We start from the raw sequence: 20,689 nt of genomic DNA, 5'->3' as shown, positions 1-20,689 counted from the left end.
GGAATGCGCCAAGTTAATGACCTTTGGGTTACCCAGGTGGTTTAACTTCTCTGCTCTCCATGGATGAAAGAAGGATTAACTTGGGATGGGGAAAGGTTGGTTCCCCAAAGGAAGAGATACTCGATAGGTTGCTCAGAGATTCTGAGCCTTTGGTGTCAAGTTTAGAGCTAAGACTGTTGGATTGCAAAGATCAGTAGTCTGATAGAATAAGCACTTTTTAAGGCAATGAAGGAATACTTGACCCTGATTTTTAGAATTAATGTAAAGATTTCAAAGTTATTCAGACACCAGTAGCATTCAGTGAGGCGTGCCCCCCCCCTTTGAAACAGGGTTTTGTGTATCCCTGGCTGGTGTCAAGTTCCCATTGTAGCTGAAGATGACTTTGAACTTCTAATCCTCATGTTTTCAGGGTGATGGGGTTTTAACCCAGGGCTTCATGCATGCTAGGCAAGCACTCTGCCTACTGAGCAATATTCCCCTGAAGTAGTTGTGACGTTGAGTAGTGAATTAATGGGCTCATGCATGCTAGCCACCAGTGAGGTACGCTCCCAGGCCTTTAAAATATTCAAAAAACTTATCTATTTAGTGTGTGTGTGTATGTGAGAGCGTGCACGTACACACCTGTACACTACTGTACCCCCATGCTGTATGTAGTCTTTCCTATATGACACTTGCTTAGGTTCAGCATTATTTGATAGCTCCCCAACTACCAGTGAATTAAATTGAGATTTTTATACTGTTAAAAAAAGTTGGTATAGATAGTTCCATTAGTTCAGGGGCAGTGGTCCTGTCAAGTTCAGACTTCATGCTTTTTGCTCAGTAAAACCCAGACTTTGGTCCTTGCTCTCATGGCCTTGGTTGCAGTTGTACCCATGATCTAGATCAGTGGTTCTCAACCTTCCTATTGCTGTGACCCTTTAATACAGTTCCCCATGTTGTGGTGACCCCCAACCATAGCATTATTTTTGTGGTTACTTCATAACTGTAATTTTGTACTGTCTGAATCATAATGTAAATATATGATACGCAGGATATCTGATATGTGACTCCTGTCATAGAGGTCGCAGCCCACAACCACTCTTCTTAGATAGCAGGATAGCAGAAGGGAGAAAGGTTGAGTGTCCAGGGTGTTTTCTGGAATCTGCCCCACATCCATAAGTATCACTGGCTATTATGTGTGCCTGCATCTCACCTAAGAAGTGCTCCGTAGGATATTTTATGATTTAACTGTGTGTACTCAGAGCTGGGGGTTCTTATGGTCTGGGAAAACTGAGGGAGGCTGCCACCCCGTTCACGCTGCCTGGTATCCCCAACGTGAATTGTTCATGCTCAGGGTCTGAGGGCCTGGGAGTGAGTGAGTTTGTTTCTTAAGCTACCTCTCCTCAGTGGATGGAACTCCCGCCTTACCGGTGTTCCATGCTTAACTCAGTTCTGTTCTGGCTGCTCTGGTAGATTTGGCCTCCCTTCTGCATTTTCTGCTTCTTCCATTTTAACATTTTCAAACATTTTGTTGGATGCCCTTTCCCTTTCTGTTCCCTTTGTCCTTGGTGCATTTCCAGCACTTTACCCCTTGGCGGGTGTTGCTAGGGATTATCCCAGAGCTTTGTTCCCTGCTGTTGGACATGTTCAGACCCCCTTTTTTTTTTTTTTTTTTTTGAGACAGGGTTTCTCTGTGGCTTTAGAGGCTGTTCTGGAACTAGCTTTTGTAGACCAGGCTGGTCTTGAACTCACAGAGATCCACCTGCCTCTGCCTACCGAATGCTGGGATAAAGGCGTGCGCTGCCACCACCCCCACCACCCGGCTCAGACTCTTTTAGTAAGTTTTTGGGAGGCAGCAGAGAAGAGCACTTATTCAGATTTATTTTTAGCAGGAGACTCAGCTCTTGGAAGTGGGTTGGGTCATTTATGTCCCCATAGTCAGGTTCTGAGTTTTTCTCCCTCCACATCCTTGCTGGTCCTTGTTGGCCAACAGTCTGACTTGTTGTTGGCACTCGAACTGGGGATGTCAGGTAGTATCTGTTAGTGTGCTGAGTGAAGCCTGATTGCATGTGTGCTGGCTACTCAGTACCTTTTTCTAGTGTCCATTTTCCTTCACTGATTTGCAAAATGCTTTTCTGAATATTTTATTTATTTTTCCAATGCCCAGTCAATTTTGCATCTTCCTTTTTAATTGTATTTATGCTACCTTTTACCTCACATAAGTTCTCTCAGAATGTTCTAGTCTTATAATCTGTAGTTCCATTTTTGTACATTTTGAATGTTAAGCATGCAGTATATGTTGTTTCCCCCTGATGAGACTTGCTCACTGTTTAAACCCTCCCTCCCCTCCTCCTCTTCCTCCCCTCCTCCTCTCCCTTCCCTCCTCCTCTTCCTCCCCTCCTCTTCCTCCCCTCCTCCTCTCCCTTCCCTCCTCCTCTTCCTCCCCTCCTCCTCTCCCTCCCCTCCTCCTCTCCCTTCCCTCCTCCTCTCCCTCCCCTCCTCCTCTCCCTCCCCTCCTCCTCTCCCTTTCTTCCCACTGGGTGTGCAGATCCGTCAGGGCTCTTATTTCCAGGCCAGCGCTGTAGCACCAAAGTGCGTTCCTGCCTCCTTTTACAAACAAAGCCACTGTCTTGCTGTGTGCACCCCTTCTCTTAGTTTGCATTGACTGCATCCTTCTGCCTTGGGTGTATGACAGTCGTCCGTCATCGTCGTCCCTCGCGCCCCCGCCCCTGGCCAGGGTTTCTCTGCATAGCCCTGACTGTCCTGCAACTTGATGTAGAGCAGGCTGGCCTTGAACTCACAGAGATCCACCTGCTTCTGCCTCTTGAATGCTGGGATTAAAGGTGAGCGACACCATACTTGGCAGATGATAGTCTTAATAAACATCTTTTGTGTAGTATTAGTAGTTTGTAGTGTTAGGGTCTTTTCTTTATTTCTTTATTTGTTTATTTTTGTTTTTGACTTTTCAAGATGACATCCCTCTGTGTGGTTCTTGCTGTCCTGGAACTTGCTCTGTAGACCAGGCTGGTCTTGGACTCAACAGAGAACAACCTACCTCTGCCTCTTGAGTGCTGGGACTAAAGGCGTGTACCACCACCACCTGGCTTCAGTTTTGTTTTTTTAAATTGAGTCATTTTAGACAGATTTTATAAAAAAATGAAGTTGATGGGGCCTGGTGGATGGCCTACTGAACAAGAGCACTCACTGTTCTTGCAGAGGACTGGATCTGTGGTTCCCAGCACCATGTAGGGCTGCTCACAATTGCTTGTAGCTCCAGCTCCAGGGGATTCAGGGTTTCTGGCCTCTTCAGTGAGCACGTGAGCATGCACACACAATCACACAGGCAAACACTTAACTAAAAACAATAAACAGTCTTTAAAAATGAAGCTGATGGACCTAGTTTTGTAATGTCTTAAGTATCCGAACTGTTTTCCAAACATTTATATTTTAATTTTTTGAGACAGGGTTTCTCTGTAGCTTTGGAGCCTGTCCTGGAACTCACTTTGTAGACCAGCCTGGTCTCGAACTCACAGAGATCTGCCTGCCTCTGCCTCCCGAGAGCTGGGATCAAAGGTGTGCGCCATCACCACCTGGTCATGTTTCAATTATTAAGAAAGAAAATGCTGTGATTCCATTTTACTTTATAACTATTGCTTACATTTGGATTATTGGTTTAGGAATAGAGAGGTAATTGTGATAATATTACACTAGTGATATTGCTGCTGTGAGAGAGAGGGTTAGCTATCTCTCCAGCCCCTCCAAAACACTTAAAAAATTTAAATTAGAAACAAGCTTGCTTCACATGTCAATCCCAGCTCCCTCCCCTCCCCTCCTCCCCCCACCGCCCACCCCCTACCAGCCCATCAACTCCCCACCCAATCCCTACTCTGCTCCCCAGGGAGGGTGAGGCCCTCCATGGGGGATCTCCAAAGTCTGTCATATCATCCGGGGCAGGACCTAGGTTCTCCCCCGTGTGTCCACCAAAACACTTTTAAGATTAGAATTTGCCCTGTATCTTTGATATTCTCAAAGAAATATATTAATGGCTAGTTTTTTTCCATATGGAATTTCTGTTCTTAGTAATGTGTAGAATAAAAACCCAGTTAGGTCTTTGCCTATGTTAAGTGTGTGCTCTATTGAGGCAGATTTTAAATTTCTCCCATCAGAGTTTTAAAAGGAATTTGCTTTAAAGTGCCTGAGTTTTGCAAAACAGTAGGGAACAACTAAAAGCACTAGGGTGCAGTCCTATATTGCTTTGCTACATTATCATGTGTGGGTTGTGTACCCAGCCACCGTCTCAAGCACTTTATGCTTATTGTATCATTTGTTCCTCTAAGGCACTGGTTCTCAACCTGTGAGTCTTGACCCCTTTGGGGTCACATATCAAATATCCTGCCTATCAGCTGTTACATTATGATTCATAACAGTAGCCGAATTACAGTTATAAAGTGGCAACGGAATAATTTTATGGTTGGGGTCAGTACAACATGAGGAACTGTGGTAAAAGGGTCGAAGCTTTAGGAAGGTTGAGAACCACTGCTCTCAGGGGAGTATTGCTTTTTAGTGCAGAAGTCATTAGATTGAGAGAGCTCTGTAGTTTGCAGGGCTTTAGGTGCGTTAGACATTGAATGCATCCTTGGGTTGTCTGCTTGCAAAGTCTTAGTTCTAGTCACTGTGTCATCTTTATTTTGTTTTTATTGTTTTGAGACAGGGTTTCCCTGTGTAGTCCTGGCTGTCATGGAACTCACTCTGTAGACCAGGCTGGCCTCAAACTCAGATACTCACCTGCTACTGCCTCCCAAGTGCTGGAATTAAAGGTGTGTGCCAACACTGACTGGCTTCCCTGTGACATTTTAAAATATGCTTAGAATTTAAAATTTTAAAGAAATGATTAAAAATGCACCTATTTGTCGGGTAGGGGTGGCGCATGCCTTTAATCCCAGCACTTGGGAGGCAGAAGTAGGCAGATCTCTGAGTTCCAGACCAACCTGGTCTACAGAGCTAGTTTCAGGACAACCTGGACTGTTACACAGAGGAACTGTCTCAAAAAACAAAACAAAACAAAACAAAAAGCACCGATTTATAAGAATCCCCCCTTCCTGTTTGTGTGTGTCTTGGCTTGCATGCCTTGGCATGTGTATGGGGTCAGAGGACAATCCATAGGAGTTGGCTGTGTGGTCAGGCTTAGTGACCAGCACCTTGCCCTGATGTGCTTTCTGGCCACTCCTGAAGAGGTGTTTATTTCTAAACTAAAATCTTAGGGATCCTTGTTCTTTGCTGCATTGTTTCCTATGCTGGATGTGCTTTGGGGGCCATCTTTTAGTCATAGCTCAACCTGTGTTAAGCTTGCTCAGGTCTCTTTACATTGTTAGATTGTATCTTAGGTTAGAGTCTTCATATAGCCAAGTCTCTGTGAATGATGAAGAGAGGGGTGTGGCGTACTCTGCCATTTTGTTAGACTTCCTTCCTGAAATCTATCATCTTTGGTACCTGAGACAGAGGTGGTGCCAGAGGGTAGTTAGTGGTGGTGTCTGTTCCATCTGTGGAAGTACATTCCTCTTGCATTGGCTCTTTGGGAGCAGCATTTTGCCTGTGGTAGCTAGTTAGCCTTGTGGACTCCCTCTTGTAAAGACATAGCTGGTCTTGTTTTGTTGGAGTTTGCTTCATGCTGATCAGATATTTCTGATTTCCACTGACTGCCCTCCCATAAATTTCCCTGTCACTTCCCATAACATATTCTAAGGCAGCCATCTCATAGTTTGTGATCATGTAAATGTAGAATATATATAGCTTCTTCTCCCTATACAACTCAGGTTTTGCCATTTGACCTCATGTTGGTGGAGGAAGAGGCTTGGTGTAAAGGTTTCAGTGTATCCAATGCAGCCATTCTTTTTTACCAATGAAACAAGTAACTTCACGCCCTGTCTCCTTGCTTGCTTGCTTTTCAGCAGGGATCAGGAGAAGAACTCATGGGATGGGCCACCTCTTGGGTGGGTTAGCACTGTGAGCCTTGGTGGCCTAGTGGTGTTCTGTGCCTCATTCTGCCTTTGCTTCCAGTGCCTTCCCTGTTGGCCACAGCTACCTCGTCTCACTGTGCTGCCACCCACACATTGGCTCCTCTGCCCAGCCATGCTTGTCTCCCGGCAGTGGACCCCTAGTCTGGAAGAGGAGAGGAGAATGCACTGAGATTTGGGTGTGGTTTATTGCTGTGACAAAATACCCGAGAATACCAGCGGGAGGAAGGCTTGTTGTTGCTGGTGATTTCAGAGGTCTCCAGTCTGTGGCTGCTGGTTCAGTTGCTTGGTGCCTGTCACACAGCCAGAGTGTGTGACAGCAGAGGGTGCTCACCTCGTGTGGCCGGGAAGTTTGAGGAGATGTTCCCCTCAGAGGCATGCCTCCTCCACTCGCCCTCTTCCCTCATCCAGCTGAACGCTACTTCCCATAGCCCACGTTAGGCTGTAGAATTCACCAGTGGTTTAACTCATGGATGAGATTAACGTTTCCTAATGCAGGCTTCTCTCCACAGTGCCACTGCCTGGAGAGACAGTCTTGGGTGCTGACCATGCTGGCTATTTCCTCTTTCCCTCTGCCTCGTCTCCTGCAGGCTGGCACTTTTCCAGAGAAGGTCTCCAATAATGGGAGTTGGAGAGCTCTTGTTACTATAGGCTTGGGGCAGGGGCAGAAGTTTCTTTCTTGCTATGGAAGTACTTACACACGGTCTTTGTTTTTCCCTTTCACTGGCAGTCTGGAACATCTCTTTTCTGAAGAAGTCTTCTAATTCCTGGTCTGAGTGAGGCACATCTTCAGACTCCAGGCCTTGTTGCAGCCTCCTTCTGTCTAGTTCCTGCATTTTGCTTTTCAGAGATAGGAAAATAGGTTGCTATTTTGAAAGCTTTATTTTACTAATTCATTTGCTTGGGGCTGGCAACGAAGCTAGCAAACATATCCTGTTCTCTTGGACTTTAGAATTCCTTGAGAGGAAAGACATTAAGAATAACCCCAGGTTGACGTATTTCAGTCTGTGACATCTGCAAAGAAGATGTTGAGGGGCTTAGGGGATTGTAAGTGGGTAGAGCCAGTTTTGAAAAGGGCTTGGATGGATGACCTCCATCACTATGGGTCTAAGAGAAGTCCCCAAAAGACCACCAGTCGTGATGCAGTCAGCAAGAGCATTTATTATACCATATGAATGGGGGGGGTTGAACACCTATACAGAATGGCAACAACCTTGAGAGAGATGTGTGAGCTCTTTTTAAGAACAGCTACAGGAATTTTAAAAGCAGTGTTACCATTCTACTTAGGATTGGCTTACACAAGTGTCAATCATATTAGTACATTTCTAATTGCTTAGGGCTAGTAGGGGTCGTCTAAGACTATAGTTTTTCCATTCTTGGGCAGTCTGGACAAGTCCTTATTTGGTTATCACCTGTGGGGGTGGGGAGGGGTTTGACTCAAGGCTGGTACTTGCAGAACTGAGGCCTAGTTCTTAACTGAGTTATGAGGGGCCTGTGGTGATATTTGCTTGGCCCTCTCAGGTCGCACTGGTCCATGGTCGATTCCCGCAGTAGCTCAGTAGCTCCCTGTCTCATTTTCTTCTTCTATTGTTTGTACACCTGCAGTCAGTTTTTACATAGTGGCCACAGTGGCCTAAATCATGCTGCTCTTTTGTCAGACCGTTCACCTTTTCATTCTGTGTAAGAAAACTGAAGGTCTTCCATTCACACTCAAGGCCTCCTAGCTGTCCCTGACTTCATCTCCTGCGGTTTACCTCTGTGCTGGCTAATGGTTGTATTGTATTAGCCTCTTTGCCATTCCAGGTGCAGTGCTGGCACATTCTAGTGCCAGCCTCTTGGCAGCTACTTTCCCCTCAGATACCGTCTTGGCTCACTTCTGCAGACTTTCTCAATTCATGCTGTAGAAAAAGTTGTCTTCCTTCACACTGTGCATAACTTATTTTCTTACCGTCTTTCTCGTAACAGTTACTTTATCACTCTGGCATATGTTCAAAAGCTTGTCTTCCTGTCGTGGGATATTGTTTTAACTGGGCAAAGATGTGTAACATTTGTTTCTGATGCGGAATATTTAACTGTGTGTCTGTGTGTTTACATTTGTTTCAGTAAAGATGTGTTACACTTGTTTGTGTGGTGTTTGCTAACTGTAAAGATGTGTTGCATTTATGTTAATTAAATACAATTAACCTGGGCTCTGAGAAGCAGGGTTAACAACTGGTTGACAGGAAGTAGCAGGGAGGAGCTTAGTGTGTGTGTGTTTTTTTGTTTGTTTTTGTTTTCGTTTTCAGTTGGGCGGTATGGTGTGGAAGGTAGTGGCTTCCTGGGTTGCCAGCAAAAAGAAAGTTAGCTAGTTGCTATTCTAACTCTCTGAGCTTGCAGGGTTTCACCCTAGCCTTTGAATCTTGAATTTTAGTATAACGATAGCGATTTAGTTAGAACTACCTTTGCCAGTAGCTACAGAGCCATTGTTGGGGAGAACGGAATACACCCCCACCCCCAGCCTAGGTGGGGCCTAGTGCTAGTAGTTTGAAGCAGGAAGCCACTGAGAAGAACTAAAACAGCATCTTCCCCCTTAGAAGTATCAACAAAGTTACAAACCTTGAAGTGCTTGTTTACTGCTGAATTCCAAGAGCCTAGAAATACCCTTGGGCATATTTAACTCTTAAGATGGACTTATTGAATGAGTATAAATGAATGCATGAAGATATGCCAGCCCAACCAAGAAGGGGGTAATCATTAGGGAAGGGTTTTTTAGGTGTAGAGGAGAAAAAAGGGGTGAGGGCCCTGAGCCACAGAGAATGCAGTTTAGTGACTGTCCTGATGCTGGGCCTGAGAGGAGGGATGGCAGATAATGTTCAACATCATGAAAAATTGAAGTGATAATGGGTGTTACTTTTCATTGTTATGGTAAAGCACCATGACCAGGCAACTTAGAAGAAGGGATTTATTTGAACTATGGTTCTAGAGCAATGGTTCTCAACTTGTGGGTTACGACCCTTTGGCAAACCTCTGTCTCCAAAAATAATTTACATTACAGTTCATAACAGTAGCAAAATTACAGTTATGAAGTAGCAACAAAAATAATCTTATGGTTGAGGGTCACCACAACGTGAGGAACTGTGTTAAAGGGCTGCAGTGTTAGGAAGGTTGAGAACCACTGGCCTAGAGGGACGCATCAGGTGAGGCAGCTGGAGCAGCAAGATGAGGGGTCACATTGTGAACCACAAGCAGAGAGAGAGCACTCCAGTGACAGACACTTCCTCCAGCAAAGTCACACCTCCTAAACCTCCAATCAGCACCATCAACTGGGGACCAAGTGTTTAAATGCCTCAGACCATGGGGGACATCTCTTTCACTACCACAAGAGTAGTCTGTCAAAAGGTTTTAATACTTAAAATTTTGTTCCTGGGGATAAGGGCACTTTCTTATATAACCCATCCACGTCTTTCATGACCAGGAAGCTGTCTGACATCATTTAGTCTGTCCAGCTTAAGTTTTTGCTGACACTCCAATAGTGACAATGACAGGTCCTGGGTCTGGCTTCCTCAGTTACTAATGCCTCTGTAATGTCCTTCAGTCTGAACAGTTCTCCTTTTGTCTTTTGAACCCTGGCTTTCTTTTCCTTTTTTTTTTTTTTTTTTGGTTTTTCGAGACAGGGTTTCTCTGTTAACTTTGGAGGCTGCCCTGGAACTAGCTCTTGTAGACCAGGCTGGCCTCGAACTCACAGAGATCCGCCTGCCTCTGCCTCCCAAGTGCTGGGATTAAAGGCGTGCACCGCCAACGCCCGGCTCCTTCCTTTTCCTTTTATGGTTACTAGGAATCAAATGCTAGGCTAGGAGCCAGAGTGGCTCAGTGGTTAAGAACACTTGATTGCTCTCCCAGACATCCTGAGTTCAATTCCTAGCAACCATAACCATCTGTAATGGGATGAGATTCCTTCTTCTGGTGTGCATGAAGATAGCACTGATATACATAAAATACATGAGTAAATAAGTCTTTTAGAAAATGCTAGGTCAGTGAATTACATCCTGGCCATGACCTTGGCATTTTTGAAGAACTCAGATACTTTGCAGCAGAATGTTCCTTGATAAGGTGCCCTTGTCCCCCCCTCCCCCGTCTCTCTGTCTCTCTCTTTCTCTCTTTTTCTCCCTCCCTCTCCCTCCACTCTTTTTCCTCCTCTTCCCCCCCTCATTTGGGGTCATGGTCTTTCTTTGTAACCCTGGCTGTCCTGGAACTCACTATATAGACCAAACTTGTCTTGAACTCACAGAAATCCTGAGTGCTGTGATTTAAGGTATGTGCCACCATTTCTGCCCCCCCCCCCCCAGATTTTGTGTCAGATTTCCATGTGGCTTAGACATTTGTGCGCAGGTGAACCAATGCTGCTTTCAGGGCACATTCGGCATGTGATGCCATGCGACAGCTTGGGTTCCTGTTACTTGGTGAAGATACTGTTTGCCAGGTTCCCTGACCATACAGTTAGTATGTTGTACTCATTCATTAATAAGTGCTTATAGAGATACTGCATCAAACTTTATTACTGTTGTTTGCCAGGTTCCCTGACCATACAGTTAGTATGTTGTACTCATTCATTAATAAGTGCTTATAGAGATACTGCATCAAACTTTATTACTGTTGTTTTATTATGACCTCTGACTCTCTGATCCTCCTGCCTCTGCCTCCCCAGTGCTAAGATTTCAGCTGTGCACCACTGCCTGTACCTTATATAATGCCAGGGATTGAGTCCGGGAGTTGGTGCGTACAAAGCTTTGATTATTTTTAGTATCCATGATGATTATTACCACAACCAGGTATTTACTGTGGGAAAAGATGCACTAGTTGGCATTGCACAGTGGATAGAGCTGTTTCTGGTCACCTGGCTATTTACCTCAGAATACTGTTATTTTCTTCAGTGGGACTGTGCTTTGTTAGTGTGATTCATTTGGTGTGTGGGTGCATGTGTATGTGCATGGGTCTGTGTGCATGTATGCACATTCATGTGGAGGCCAGAGGTCTATCTTGGGTGCCATTCTTCTGGTTCCACCTTCCTTATTCATTCTTCTTTTCTTTAGCATTTATTTCTTTTTTATTTTATGCACATGAGTGTTTTGCCTACCACATTCATGCCTTGTGCCCATGGAGACCAGAAGAAGGTACTGGCTGCCCTGGAACTGGAGTTGAAGCTGTTTGTGAGCTCCCATGTGGTGCTGAATTAAATCCACGTCCCCTGGAAGAGCAGTCAACACTCTCAATGGCTAAGCCATCTCCCTGGATCTCAGCTTTGTGTTTTGGGACAGTCTCTCATTGGCCTAAAGCTTGTAGAGTATGCTAGGCTGGGCAGAGAGCTTCAGGGTCCCCATGCTGAGGTTACACGTGGGGTGGAACTCTCCAGGTGTTTGCGTCGTAAGCACTTTAGCGACCGAGCCACCTCCCCAGCTCCTTGTTTTGTTTCTCTACTTGACTATCAGGGGCTCCATAAGACTAGTTCCTTCTGGTTTGTCTTTTTGTTTTTCATGCCTTCGTCACTTTCTGGCTTGAGGCTTGTTTTCCCAACTTCGTCCATTTTTCTTAAGGAGCACTGCTGGCTCCTGTTAGTTCAGGACATTTTATCTGGGTACCAAGCGTGCTTCTTGTTCTTGTGAGGTGCCTTTGCTCCCAGACCCTCCCAGCATATGTATTTAGATGTATAATATACATTTGTAGTTGTTCTTGTTTATCTCTATGGTGTTAAAAACATGAGTTCACGTTGATGCTTCCAGTCCAGTTCAGAATTGGTTTGTTCCAGCCCCGCCCCTTCCACTATTTAGGATTCTTACCTCTGACAGGGAGACAACTGGCTCCCATTAGCTTCTGTATGTGTTTGCATAATGGCTCAGTTCCTTCAGTTTGCAGCCGACTTATTGCCATGCCAGTCAGTCATGTTGTTTTCTGTCTCTCTTGCCTGCCCTCTTGAAACCTTGCCTCGGAAGTAATCATTGTCTACACATTGGGGTGTGTAGACAGGAAAAGTGAGAGGGTAGGAGGCCAGTCAGAAAGGAAAAGTGAGAGGGTAGGAGGCCAGTCAGAAAGGAAAAGTGAGAGGGTAGGAGGCCAGTCAGAAAGGAAAAGTGAGAGGGTAGGAGGCCAGTCAGAAAGGAAAAGTGAGAGGGTAGGAGGCCAGTCAGAAAGGAAAAGTGAGAGGGTAGGAGGCCAGTCAGAAAGGAAAAGTGAGAGGGTAGGAGGCCAGTCAGAAAGGAAAAGTGAGAGGGTAGGAGGCCAGTCAGAAAGGAAAAGTGAGAGGGTAGGAGGCCAGTCAGAAAGGAAAAGTGAGAGGGTAGGAGGCCAGTCAGAAAGGAAAAGTGAGAGGGTAGGAGGCCAGTCAGAAAGGAAAAGTGAAAGGGTAGGAGGCCAGTCAGAAAGGAAAAGTGAGAGGGTAGGAGGCCAGTCAGAAAGGAAAAGTGAGAGGGTAGGAGGCCAGTCAGAAAGCATAACTTTGGCCCTTTCTCCATCCTCCGAGTGTTGCCTAAGGGCTCACCCTGAGCAGTGACTTGGGCGTAGGTCAGTTTGCTTCCTTATGTGAGATGTTGGCTACTGTGTGGAAACATAGACTACAGAAAACAAGAGAGAAGGTTTTTGAATTGGCGTGCCTTCAATGAACATACTTTGTGAGCTTTTGGGAGCTGTGTGTGTCAGTAATGGACTTACCTAAAATGTCTGAAAGCCGGTAGATTTGTTGTTGATCAGTTGACTGGGTATGTAAACTTGCCCAATGGACATAGACATAGTGACTTTTTTTAAAACTTGAGACAGGCTCTTACTGTGTAAGCATGGTTGTTGTGCAACTTATTATGTAGACAAGGCTAGCCTCTGCCTTTGCCTGACTCTGTCTCCTCAGTACCAGGATTAAAGGTGTGAGCTGTCACACCAGACCAAACACAGTCATCTAATAAAGTATTTTAAGAAATACAGAGTTGTCGGATGGTGGTGGCACACGCCTTTAATCCCAGCACTCAAGAAGCAGAGGCAGAGAGGCAGAGAGGGGGATCTCTGTGAGTTTGAGGCCAGCCCAGTCTATATAGTGCATTCTAGGACAGCCAGGGCTACACAGAGAAACCCTGTCTTGAAAAACTGGAAAAAAAAACCCAAAGTGTTCAAATAGGTGTTTATTTACTTTTACCCAATAATACTAGATGAATATTTGTCTGTGGTGATGAGTATCCTTTTTCATCTTAGTGTAGCTCTTCATTGTGCCCAATTTAGTGTGGTTTAATTGTTAAAGGACTGTGTTCAGTAACCCGTAAAACAAATGGTTAAATTGGTTTTGTGGGCCACTGTAGTTGGTGACAAATAGTGTCTTAGTATTGCGTTGCTGTGAAGAGACACTGTGACCATGGCAGCTCTTACAAAAGAAAACATGTAGCTGGGAATGGCTTACAGTCCAGAGATTTCGTCCTTTATCAGCATGTGGGAAGTATAGCAGCGAGCATGCAACCTAGTGCTGATGGGGTGGCTGACTGAGAGTTCTACCTCAGATCCACAGGCAGCAGCAAGAGAGACACCCCAAAGCCCACCCCCAGAGACACATTTCCTCCAGCAAGGTCACTCCTACTCCAGTGAGGTCACACTCCTAATCTCTGTCAAGTAGTGCCAGCCCTTAATGACAAAACATTCAAATCTGTGAGCCAGCGGGGCCATTCCCATTCAGACCACCACAGACAGTTTTGATGTAGTTTAAAAAGATTGTTATTTTAATGTTATGTGTATGGGTGTGCTGCCTGCATGTATGTGCGGCATATGCAAGCATTCCTGGTGCCCACAGAGGTCAGAAGAGGATGTCAGAGTCCAGAAATCTCCTGGACTAGAGTGGTTGTGAGCCACCATGTGTGTGGTTCTGGGCTGAACTCAGGTCCTCTGGAAGAGCAGGCAGTGAGGGCACTTACTGCTGAGCCTTCTCTCCAGCCCCATATATGTAAATCACTTGGGCTTATTAGCAGTTCACTCTACTAATACTCTTTCTCTGTTTCTCTCTCTCTCTTTCTTTCTTTTTTTTTTTTTTTTTAGATATTATGATCAAATTTGTTCCATTGAACCCAAGTTCCCATTTTCTGAAAATCAGGTAAGCTGTTAATTTTATTACAAAGTTGTGTGGTGATGGCAGGTGACACATTTCTCCCCACTTTTGGGTCCTGGTTCATTAAAGTCAATGATGTATCTTTACTGTGTTTAGGCTTCTGTAGAGTTTTACGTAAATTAGGACTTCAGAGGTCTGTCTAATGTGCATTTTTGTTCTGAAGATTCTCCTATATTCTCTTCATGTCTTCCTCAGTCCAGAGTGTAAATTTGTATTTTATACTAATGAGATTTGCTTATAGATGTAAATAATCTGCTGTTTTCCCCCTGGGCTTTATTTTTTTGAGGGGGTGGAGGGTTGAGACAGAGTCTGTTTACATAGCCCTGGCTCTCCTGGAACTTACTATATAAACTCAAAGAGATCCACCTGCTTCTGCTTCCGGAGTGCTGGAATTAAAGACATGTGCCGTCATGCTTAGCAATGTTTACAAAATTGAGAAGGAAATTATTAATTCGAGAACTATTCCGTTTAGTGTTTCCAAAATTATGGTACAAAATACACTTGTATTTTTAAGATACAAGAATGTCAGCCTTTCTTTGTCTTAAAGATAAGTTGTTGAAAATGCTCATAGTTTCTTATGGACAGAATCGAAGTCTTTACAATATGTGGTACTTCTAGATCTTAAAGTGGTAGAAAACTAGTACTTTGTGGGCCTGAAGAGATGGTTGACCATTAAGAATATGTACCTACTCTTGCATAGGTTCCCAACCATCTATAACTCCACATTTGGGGGTCCAGTACACTTTCCTGGACTCTGTGGGTCCTCCTTCTATCCCCTCCATATGAAAATAAAATTACTTTTAAATGCGCTTTATACATTTTTTCCCCTGAGACAGTGTTTTTTTGTGTGTAGCCCTGGTTGTCCTGCCTCTGCCTCCTGAGTGCTGGGATTAAAGGTGTGCGCCACTAGGAAGTGTGTCACACCAGACCAAACGTAGTCATTTTTTTAAAAAAAATTATTTATTTTTATTTTATGTGCACTGATGTTTTGCCTGCATTTTTGTCTGCACGAGGACATCCAGTCTCCAGGAACTGGAGTTACAGACAGTAGTGGGTGCTGGGAATTGAACCCTGGTCCTCTGGAAGGGCAGCCAGTGCTTTTAACCATAGAGCCAAATTCCCTTCCCCCAAACATAGTCATCTTAATAAAGTATTTTAAGAAATGCAAAGTTGTCTGGTGGTGGTAGCACATGCCTTTAATCCCAGGACAAGAAGCAGAGAGGCAGACAAATTTCTGTGAGTTCAAGGCCAGCCGGGTTTATAGAGTGAGTTCCAGGGAAGCCAGGGCTACACAGAGAAACCTCGTCTAGAAAACCCAAAACCCAACAGAAAGAACTAGGGAGAGATGTAGATCCATGTGTCGTGTCGTGTCATGTGTCGCCCCCTCCCTCATGACTCTCTGCCACCATATTGTGCTCGCAGCCCTCTTTCTGCATTTTATTTTGAGACAGGGCCTCACAAGTTGAGGCTTGCCTTCAGCTTACTCTGCAGTCCAAGCAGGCCTTGAACTTGTGATCCTTTTGTCTCAGCCTCCTGAGTAGTTGGGATTACAGGCCTGTACCACCAGGCCCAGCTAATTTTTCTTTTATTCCTCTCATTCATTCTAGATCTGCTTGACATTTACGTGGAAGGATGCTTTTGATAAAGGTTCCCTTTTTGGAGGATCTGTAAAATTGGGTATGTAATTTTTAATAAAAATTATAGGCTTGCATTTTTGCTGCTTTTGGATTTTAAAGTTGCTCTCATTTTTAAACTTCAATTTCTTTTTTTAATTGTTTATTTATTATGCATACAGTTTTTTTATCTGTGTACATGCTTGTACCCCAGGAGAGGGCATCAGACCTCATTATAGATGGTTGTGAGCCACCATGTGGTTGCTGGGAATTGAACTCAGGACCTCTGGAAGAATATGCAGTGCTCTTAACCTCTGAGCCATCTTTCCAGCCCAAACTTCAATTTCTAATCCAGTGTAATTTCAAAATATTTGCAGAGCCCATGCCTTGCCAGGCACTGTTCTAGTTACAAAGATGCATAAGGGAGTTTTGTTCAGTTTTGCTGTGAAGACAGTTAATTCACTGAAATGTACTATGTATGCATCTGTGTAGAATGTGCCATGGGATGATGCTCTGGTCCATGAGAGATACTTGTGTGATGGCGGCCACATATGATTGTTGTCTGGTGATATTGTACCCATCTTACTGTAACTACATGCTCAACAACACATGCTTACTGCTCATTTCTTAGGACATGTGGAAATCATTGAGGCTGGCTGTAAAATCTCATGGGAGTGTAGATGAGCAAGAGGTGAATCTGCTTGTAGAAAGTAAGCAGCAAGTTAGGTCTTGAGGGATGAGTTTGTATAAACATCAAAACCAAGGTCAGAAGGTGAAGGCACTTTGATCAGACAGTACATGCCTTAATTTCCTCATCTGAAAAATGGAAATATTTACTTCATGGAGTTACTGTGTAGGTTAAAAGAGTGAAAAACATTTAAAAGTCTTTAAACAGTGTTCATTAAGTATCAACTGCAATGAATAATAATTATGTTGTTGTTATATATAAACTATAGTATATTTGTATACATACATTTTTTGATGTCCATATTTTTATAAACATGTTATATGATGTATGAATGTTTTATATAGTAGATATATATATTATGTAAGATACAGCAGCCAGGCGTTGGTGGCGCACACCACACCTTTAATCCCAAATCTCTGAGTTCAAGACTAGCCTGGTTTACATAGGGAGTTCCAGGACAGCCAGGGATACACAGAGAAACGTTGTCTCAGAAACAAAAAAACAAGCAAAAAGATGCAGGATATATTAAAATCTTGTAAAGTATGTCAGTTAGTATACATACACAGACACACACACATATATATGTATATATAATATGTACATAGATATACTTAAGTAAATATATGTGTATACCTTAAGTATAGGTGAGAAAATAGGAATATTATAAAATATTTGTAATATATGTTCTATATAAGATGTGATCAATGTAATAATTATTGTCATGGCTTGAAACCATAGGTTGAATTGGATTTTGGAAGGTGATTGTAATGGAACATAGATTGTGAAGAGGTACAAATGTGCTCTTGAATTTGTACTTTCCCACTTACAATAGCCAGTCATTACTGTTACTCACCCAGGGCTTCATATGTATTATGTTACTGAATTCCCCAGGAACCCAGTAAGAGAAGACACTTGGATTGCTAGTTGGGTGTATTGGCTTGGAAAGGTTAAGTGACATGTGAAGGGTCCATAGCTAGGATTTAAAGGTGCTGAGATAGGAATTCAGAGAGCCTGCCTACAGGACTAGAGAAACAGACCATTTGAGAGCTGAGAAGGAGCCGAGGGTCTGCAATTTGACCTGTTGCATATTTAGTTTTCATAGGTTGAATTTGGCTTTTCGCTTATCTCCGTGTAAGCATTTCTCTGACATTTGGAAAATAGTAGATTTGAAGCTTAGAAGAGAAGAGAGAGTTCTAGATTTGGTAAAGTTACTCATTGATAAAAATTCATTCCCTTTTGACAGATTATAGGCAAAAGCAGATAAAAGCCAGAGCTAGGGTGAAGTTGAGAAAAAGCATTTGGACTGTAGAGGACCAGAAAAAAACATTCACTGTGGAAGTGAATTTTGCAGTGTTCTCAAGGTGATGCTGCCTGGTGGCCCTGACAGTTGGGGGACGTGTTAAAGGTGAATATGCAGTAGCGTGTGCCGGGTGCCACAGAAGGAAATGTGGGGTAGGTCACCTGAGTAACCCATCTGCAGCTGACGAGGGCTGGTGCAGGCTGAGGCGCTGACAATCAAGTGCAGTTTGGTAGGGGAACATCTGGAAGAAGCCAGATTGTGAGGTTGAGGCAGGGTGGTTGGAGGGTGTGTGTAAGGAACTGTAAGCTGTGAGTGTAGCTTTCTTGTGTTGGGGAATTTACAGGAAGGTTTGAGGGCCAAGGCAGCACTATGGAGAGGTGGAGAAAAGGATTTTTAGTACTGTTGTGACTTGACTGATTGGCAGCTCAGAGTCAGGAGCCAATGGCAGGAGACAGGGAACGCATGAGTGAGAGGGTGGAGGGAGAGGCCCAGATCCACAAGTGGGAAGCTAAAAGAGTAGAGCGTAGCTAAATACAGGAGGGACAAGGTCTCACTAGGTAGCCCTGGCTAGCCTGTGTTGGCCAGGCTATGTAGTAAACTTAGGGTTGTTTCTAGTAGCAAACATTAGAAATTGAATGTCCATCAACAGTGTCTTACTGCACACTTGCTAGACTCTGGTGTTGTTTTAGAAGAGTAGATCATCACTCTGACATGTATGTGGTAACATGTTAATTTGTGCCCATGGAATACTGAATTCAGCAGTCTGCATCATTCAACTGTAGGGCCCTTTGGTTTGAGCTCCTAGAGACACTTGGTAAAGAGCCTGTTACAATTCCTCCCTGGAGCTTTCGTTCAGGTAGCCTGAGCAGGTATAGCGACAATTTTCAAAAAGCTATGTGTGAGTGCGCCAGTAGTTACTTATGAAAATAAAGAACCAAAAACCAAAACACAAACCGCTTATTTCTAAGAGGTAAGATAGTGGGTGATTTAACTTTTACATTCTTTTTAACAGGTGTTTGAATTCCTAAAAGCTTTATCTATCTGTCTGTCTGTCTATCTATTGGGGGGGCAGGGTTTTTCTGTGTGGCCATAGCTGCCTTGGAACTTAACTCTGTAGACCAGGCTGGCCTTGAACTCACAGAGATCCGCCTGCCTCTTCTGCCTCCCGAGTGATGGGATTAAAGGTGTGCGCCACCACCGTCCAGCGTCTTGTAGAAGTTTTAAAAAATATTTCTTTGATGCTCCCCATCCCTACCCCTCGGATTCTTTATTAGTTAGATGTTGATTGTTCTGAGTCTTGGCACAATTTTTCTCTACTTTAAAATTTTTTTTAGGAAATGTTATAATCAAGTTTTAAATTTATTTTACTCAATAACTTAAAGCACATCCTGTTTGGATTTGGTCATGGCCAACATTCTGTAGCCCCAGAACTTGGGAGGCGGAGGCAGGTTGACCAGTTTTAGCCTGGCTTTGGCTACATAGAGTTCTTGCCAGTCTGGAACCCTAAAAGACAACAGCAATAGCTCTGTCCTGTTTTAGGCATGTGCAGCCTAAGGGTTCTTTAAGGATGTTGACTCTGACCTTTGACTTGTTGGAATTGTCTGCATTTATTCTGGGCTCAGTTTTCAGTTACCTTTGTTTTTTGAGACAGTGTCTTTTGTAGTCCATGCTGACCCATTCTCCTTATGTAGCCAAGGAGAACTCTGAGCTCTGATTCTCCTGCCTCCATTTCCCCAAATGCTGGGAGTACAGATGCACACACTACCATGTTACCATGACGATTCATTCTTCTTCAGGCCTCGTCACAGTGTATTGTTTTCATGTTGTTATTTAGAATGCACAGTGAGAGAGGAGGAGATCAGAATGGGTTTGGGAACAAGTAGAGAGCTGGCTGCTTTCAGAGAGGCACCAGCTACTTCCTGACGCTGCTGTGTGGAGCAGCTGCTCTGTTTCTGAGATGGCCTGACTGTGCGCTGCTCTGTGTGGAGCAGCTGCTCTGCTTCTGAGATGGCCTGACTGTGCGCTGCTCTGTGTGGAGCAGCTGCTCTGCTTCTGAGATGGCCTGACTGTGCGCTGCTCTGTGTGGAGCAGCTGCTCTGCTTCTGAGATGGCCTGACTGTGCGCTGCTGTGTGGAGCAGCTGCTCTGCTTCTGAGATGGCCTGACTGTGCGCTGCTCTGTGTGGAGCAGCTGCTCTGCTTCTGAGATGGCCTGACTGTGCGCTGCTCTGTGTGGAGCAGCCTTCTGAGTGTTTGGCTTGGTGGTCAGTGACTGGTAAACTGTTTACAAGATGTTAAATTATACTGTGATCGAATTTTACAAGTAAATGGGAGAAATATTCTTAATTGTAATGAAATACACACAATCTACCAGAGAATCACGGTCAGCGTACAGTTTCAGATGCTGTTAATCATGCTTACTGTTCTGGTCAAGGTTACTGATGCTGTGATGAAACACTGTGACCACAGCAGCGTGGGGAGGAAAGGGTTTATTTCAGCTCACGCTTCAGGTAACCGTCCATCCTGAAGGAAGGAAGTCAGGACAGGAACTCAGACAGGACAGGAACCTGGAGGCAGTAGCAGAGGCCTGCTCAGGACCATCAGCCCAGGGGTGGCCCCATCCACAATCACTAATGAAGAAAATGCACTACAGGCTGGCCCACAGGGTCTTCCTGTGGAAGCGTTTTCTCAGTTGAGGCCCTCCTCTCAGATGACTTGTCAAGCTGACAGAACTAGCCAGCAGCCTTACAGTCTTCCGCATCAGTCATCTCATTTAGAGCTCTGTCACCTTACAGAACTGAAATTGTGCTCACTAAACAGTCACTTCCCACCACTCTCTTCCTGTCAGCTTCTGGCAGACATCTTGTCTCTGAATCGTACTGTACTACATATAAGTAGACTTACATGTCTGTCCTTTTAAGAAGTTGTAAGAAACACAATGCACGGGATTACCTTTTAATCATTTTGACAAACGTGGCTTTTAGTAGTGC

At 44.3% G+C, this 20,689-nt stretch overlaps 1 protein-coding gene across 2 annotated transcripts in view; it reads left to right on the top strand.

The window, feature by feature from the left end:
- LOC101834192 (programmed cell death 6 interacting protein) overlaps positions 1-20,689 on the top strand; it is a 46,368-nt gene that overhangs the window by 1,306 nt on the left and 24,373 nt on the right. For both annotated transcript variants that reach the window (XM_005075006.4, XM_005075005.4), the window contains exons 2-3: positions 14,031-14,085; positions 15,708-15,777. In XM_005075006.4, the coding sequence (XP_005075063.1) occupies positions 14,031-14,085; positions 15,708-15,777 (125 nt within the window). The remainder of the gene's footprint in view (positions 1-14,030; positions 14,086-15,707; positions 15,778-20,689) is intronic.

This window comes from Mesocricetus auratus, unplaced genomic scaffold (assembly GCF_017639785.1).
Source record: "Mesocricetus auratus isolate SY011 unplaced genomic scaffold, BCM_Maur_2.0 Super-Scaffold_100691, whole genome shotgun sequence".
NCBI classification, from domain to species: Eukaryota; Metazoa; Chordata; class Mammalia; order Rodentia; family Cricetidae; genus Mesocricetus; species Mesocricetus auratus.
The sequence above is the reverse complement of the archived record's forward strand: the minus strand, read 5'-3'. Positions and strand labels throughout refer to the sequence as shown.